The sequence below is a fragment of the Lampris incognitus genome, chromosome 8, assembly GCF_029633865.1.
Source record: "Lampris incognitus isolate fLamInc1 chromosome 8, fLamInc1.hap2, whole genome shotgun sequence".
Classification (NCBI taxonomy): Eukaryota; Metazoa; Chordata; class Actinopteri; order Lampriformes; family Lampridae; genus Lampris; species Lampris incognitus.
The window spans coordinates 44,669,868-44,675,819 of NC_079218.1; the positions used below are offsets into that span (position 1 = coordinate 44,669,868).

Sequence of the window (5,952 nt, forward strand, 5' to 3'; positions counted from 1 at the left end):
GAGAGAGAAAGCATAGCAACAGTATGACAAACCATGGGAGCAGATAACTGCACCAAGTGAGGTGATGCATATTGAGAAGAGAAGGGGACTGAGCACTGACCCTTGAGGAACCCCTTCAGATAAGCCATGCTGTTTTGGACACTTCTCCCCTCCAAGATACTCTAAAATATCTCCCTGAGAGGTACGACATGAAGCAACAGTGGGCAGTTCCTGAGATGCCAAGCTCAGTGAGTGTGGAGAGGAGGATTCGGTGGTTAACTGTGTCAAGGGCAGCTGACAGATCTAGAACCAATAGAGCTGAGGACTGACCAGCAGCTCTAGCTGAATGCAGTGATCCCATTACTGACAGGAGTGCAGTCTTGGTAAAGTGCCCCTGCTTAAAAAGCCAGACTGATTCAGGTCATCAAGGTTATTCTCAGAAAGGAGTTCAGTAAAGACTGTGTACTCAAGTATTTTTGGAAGGGCAGGAGTGAAACCAGTCTGTAGTTTTCAAACAGGGCTGGGTTGAGTGCAGGTCTTTTGAGCAGCGGGTGACTCAAGCTTGCTTAAATGCAGTGGGGAACACACCCGTTGTAAGTGAGGAGTTGATCATGTGTGTGACTGCAGGGTTAAGTATGGGGGAAAGGGTCTGTAGAAGGTTGGACGGTATTGGATCCAGTGGACAGGTAGTAGGTCGAGAGCCATACAGAAGTTTGTAGACTTCCTCCTCAGTCAGAGGGGAGAATGAGGAGAGTGCGGCCCTGTTATCTGGCAGCTGCAGACTAAAACAGTCAGGCTCAGACCATTTCGTCAGGCTCAGAGAACTGCTTACTGATGACAGAGACCTTATCAGTAAAAAATTGGGCGAACATGTAGGTGTGTATGTCAGTATGACTGTATCCAACTGGCTGTAGATATGTTCTGTGCAGGGAACGGGAAGATGATGTTTAAACTTCTCCCTCTACTCCATCTAGGCTAACTCGCAGCCTTTCCTGAATAGTGTTGACGCACTGGGACTCATCTGAACAGAGGTCTTTTATTCTCCTACTGCCTCTGAACTACTCTCTTTCTAATTCTCTAACTCTCTCTCTCTCTCCCTCTCATTCTCTGTCCAATCTCTTTGTCTTTCACACACAAACACATGCATACACATACCTGCACAGCCACCCAACCCCCTCCTCCTCATCATCATCCTCATCATGAAACACATTCTCACACACGGGCAAACAGACAGCGGAGCCAAGCGTCCGGCTGTTACCATGAGAACCCCCTTTTTTGTTTTTTTTTTACCCTGTCAGCATTTCTGAGGCCTGGTAAACTACCTCCCTCCCCTGGCCTCCCTCCTGTGACTCTCCCTCTTTCTTCCTGTCCATGTGCCCTCTCTTTTTTTTTCTTTCCTCAGTAAGAAAAAGGGTATTTGAGAGGCACGACTGTTCTCCCTCTCAGATTCATTCAGCCACGATGTTTGGCATCAACGGTCTCTTCTCCGCCTACTCTCACTCCCACTCTTCACAGCCTTTCTAAGTGTGAACACTAACTCTCTCTCGTGCTCTCTCTCTCCCTCTCTCTCTCTCTCACACACACACACACACACTCTTTCCATAAACTGAGAGTGAAAGGAGAGAGGAGACGGAGGGAGAGGAGGAGAGAAGGACAGAGGGAAGGAGGGAGGGAGAATGTGTATTGAACTACTGAACTCAACCACACTCAATGAACCAGATACAGAATCATGTTAATGGATGGTTACTGATATTTCCCAGCGTGTTGGCCTACTGGGACACAGCAGGCCCAGTCAGCTTGTTCCATCATAATGGACTAAGCCTAGCCCTAAAAGGAGACAATTGGTTTAATGATTTACAATGACAGGACCTTTTTCTTTCTTTTTTAACCAGGACAGGGCTTGCACATCTTTGGAAACTGCCCTTGGTTTCTACTATACTTTACAAATATAACAAGTCACTTGACGCTTAAAAGCGGGGGGGAAAAAAAGATTATAGAAACTGTGGCATGCATTTCCAACAGCCTTTCAAAACCCTACTGGAAATCATAAATGATTCATGGCACCACACAAGTCTTCCACACTAATTGGGAGTTCTACCTTTCTTGGGAAACATTAGTAACATAATATTTAAGAAGTGAGCCTGAGCTGTCTGATGATGGTAGTATCCCCTTCTTCTTTCAGCTTATCCCTTGTTTCTTAGGGGTCGCCACAGCAGATTTTATAGTTTCCACCGGTGCCCTGTGAGGGCACAGCACCAATGATGGCCATTGTCAACCCGGGCCTTGATGGATCCAGCATGGTCTTGTCAATCCGCATACTGATTTGGCAAAATTTTACATCGGATGTCCTTCCTGACACAACCACTAAACCCTGTGGATGGTAGTATCTACTGAACTGAAAAGGACTATGACGGTTATTCGGCCCAGAATCAACCGCAACCAATCTCAAACCTGTATATATCGGGCTCCCGCGGTTCAGTTTAGCTCAGGATTTACAGGTCAAACCGCAACATATTCTGTTTATAATGATGTCTACAATCCACGAGTAATTGTTGTGATATGCTATATTTAGAGAGCATAGCTTTGATTGAGCCTCTCAAAGCTCACCTCCTCACCACATTATAACATCATGACCGTATAATGAGACCTGCCGCTCAGCACATCAACTTAACTGGCACATGTGGAAGGAAGTAGGGGTAGCCACAGCTGAACGGAAGGGACTTGTGACTTGATTCGTCCTTTCTATATACATATAGGCTTGGTAAAGCATGACACATAAGGTAAGGGGAGTGATGAACCTGCCAGAGGAAAAGGATACCAAGCGTTTTTGGTGCTGGTATGATGTAATGGTGTTATAATGGCAGAGCACCGTGCGCACTGAAGGTAGCAGGACATCCATCACGCATGCACCGCAGCTTTCTTATTTACATCCGAGTCCCCCTTCTGTTTCACTCCACTGGGCGGGGGGGGGTGTCTTTATCATCATTAACACTGTGATAATAGGTTTAATCGTGCTATACAGCATATTCACAACCGCACGGACACTAGAGAACTCAAATATGGGTGTTGTGTGTAATCAATAAGCAATATCAATACAGCTGTGAACGCATGGTGGTACTGCACCCTATGTCAGTCCAAAGCTTTCGACAGTGTGTGTGTGTGTGTGTGTGTGTGTGTGTGTGTCCATCCCTGCATAGTGGCAGAATATGGAGTGAAACACTGGTACGCTTCTCTCACCATGTCCGCCGGGGTGCTGCTCGTCATACTGTAGGTAGTTGGCTCTCCGGAGGCTTCACACTGGAGAAACAATATTCCCTTCTTCTTTCCCCCCCCCTGTCCCTTACGAACCTCCTCACACTCTCCCGAATCGCTCGGATCCCTCGGATCTCTTGAATCTCTTGGGTCGGCGTTAAGAGTTTTTAAAAACACCAACGAGTCCCGACGACTTTTATAAAAAAAAAAAAACCCCGACTCAGCTCCGGATCCACGGTCACCGCGAACAACAGCGAAGGCAGTCGGCCGAGCGTCAGCGGCGATCCCCGTCTATTGCACAACCATCGCGCCGATCGTTTCCCATACGAATCGGATTTTAAAAATAGGTTCAACGTTTAAATGTCTGTAAAGGAGTCGACCTGGAGGGGCGTCCTCCCGACCCTTCTGACTACAGAAGATAATAAAAAGTCGACTTGGGCAAGGCGTTTCAGCGCAGCCCGGAACACGGATATCTCGCTGGCGTGTAGCTATAGTTCAGTTACGATGGCGTGTAAATAAATCTATAGGTTCAAGCTGCGTCCGGGCGCGGGTCTCTGCCTCTCTCTCTCTCTCTCTCTCTCTCTCTCTCTCGCTCTTCCCTGTCGCTGTAAAATCCGCCAGGTCCTCTGAAGGAAGGAGAGGGAAGCGACAAATGGAACCGACACCTTCTTCCCCCGGGTAGTTCGGCGGTGTTGTAATCTGTCAGATTTAACACGCTGGTGAGTCGTAGTTCCCCTGGTCTTTCTCAGTGTGGCAGATTTCGCCCCTCTCCGAGCCGTTTGACTGTCATCCTGCCTCAGAACATGGCGGCAGTCCGGCCGTACGGGGGGAGGGGGAGGAGCGGGTGTAGAGCGGGGGGGGGGGGTCCTTCCTATGAATGCACAGAGAGAGAGGGAGAGAGAGAGAGAGAGAGAGAGAGAGAGAGAGAGAGAGAGAGAGAGAGAGAGAGAGAGAGAGAGAGAGAGAGAGAGAGAGAGAGAGAGAGAGAGATGGGGTGGGTGGTGGGGAGGCGGGGGTTGGCCTATCATCAAATAATCAATGGGACCATTCTTACAACAAAAAAGGAAAACTGTAATCTAATATCTCTCCATTGAGTGTGTATCAGCTCAGTCTGGCCTGACACACACTTTCAATGGGCTGTACAATTGCCTACTTCAAACAACAAGTTGCAGGAAGTGGTTGAATTATAGTCCATTCTAGACAGGGGTCAATTTTGAGGGGTGGGGGTGCAAAGGGATGGCACCCCCTCCACCAACACCTCCCACCACCACCATCCCCAAACCAAACTGCAGTGAAATCCCCCCCAACCCGACCCCTCGTACAGCGCTACGTGACATACCTTGATCAAGGAACATCATCAGTACATATAGACAAATCTATTATTGATATTTAAATTATCTCTAGATTAGAGATTTGCACAGCAGTAGCTTTGCCCACGGCTGCGTTTGGGACTTCTGCCTATCACCAAATCCAAAAGCGTGAGAAGACGTCATTCTTTCACTGGTTTAACCTCCTGAGACCCAGGAAAAATAAAGCAGTTTAATTTCTATTCTTTTCTAGATAAATTAAGTGTTGGGGTGGTAAAACACACATTGCAAAGAAAAACATGTTAAAACTTGATTTTGTTCAAATTTTACAACATGTCCACTGTAGTGGACAACCCCCCCCCACACACATGTGATGTCATTTTAAAGGCACAGTTGTCATCTTTAAAGGAAAAGAGGGCTGAATACAGTGGCATGTATAGTATGAGAGATGAGCAAAAACGCTACATCCACTACAGTGGACAAAAATGAATTGCTGGGTCTCAATTATATTGTTCTTATTCTCGTGGGTTGATAAGAGCATTTCAGTTACCGTCTCCTTCTTCATATATATAACCAAATCACTCCAGATGGACATGATGTTCATGAAGTGTTGGGTAGGCCTGTACACTGTCCTGTCAACATTGTAGTGAATGAATATAAAATGAATTCTTAACAGTCAAAAGTAGGGTGAGTACACAATTACTAAAAGAAAAGCTGTTACAAACAACATTGAAGTGTAATCACAAAACTAAACCATAACACCAGAGATATGTTTTGTTTTGTTTTTGTTCTTTTAAGCTGTTCAATAGTTTTTAAATGCACCAAGTGGTGGTGTAAGAAAATCTTTCATAGTTGAGAATATGTTGGTGATTGTGGTGTTTTCCACTGATTATAGCCCACTGCTCCATTAAACTGCTCAGTTGACAGCGTCTTCAAAATATTCATCAGCATGAGCAGAAACCATCTGTCTGACTTGCAAGATACATGAGAGGAAAAGGAAGATCTTCCTCAGGACCTCCTGTACCTTCTCTTCTCTGGGTTTTCTGTCTTTCCATCTGGGCATAGAGGCTCTGGGGCTGAGAATTAGCCCGATATTAGATATTACAATTCGATATCACAAGGATATTGAACAGTAAATAGACTCGCTTGCCCCTGGCTAATGAATTGGACCCTTTAGTCGACTGGTTAACGTAGTCGTCCGTGGTGCGGGAGACCCAGATTCGCGTCCAGGCTGCAGCAGTTCCCGGCTGCCCCCAATATACACACATATATATATATATATATATATATATATATATATATATATATATATATATATATATATATATATATATATATATATATATATATATATATACGTATATACCCTACTCTTCTGAGCCGTCCCGGTCGCTGCTCCACCCTCTCTGCCAAT

General features: G+C 45.9%; 1 protein-coding gene across 1 annotated transcript in view; it reads right to left on the reverse strand.

The window, feature by feature from the left end:
• The window catches only part of ubl3a (ubiquitin-like 3a), a 58,299-nt gene extending 54,271 nt beyond the window's left edge, over positions 1-4,028 (reverse strand). Inside the window, exon 1 of the mRNA XM_056284803.1 lies at positions 3,217-4,028. Coding sequence (XP_056140778.1) covers positions 3,217-3,243 — 27 coding nt within the window. The 5' untranslated portion in view covers positions 3,244-4,028. The remainder of the gene's footprint in view (positions 1-3,216) is intronic.
• Positions 4,029-5,952: the final 1,924 nt, after the last annotated feature.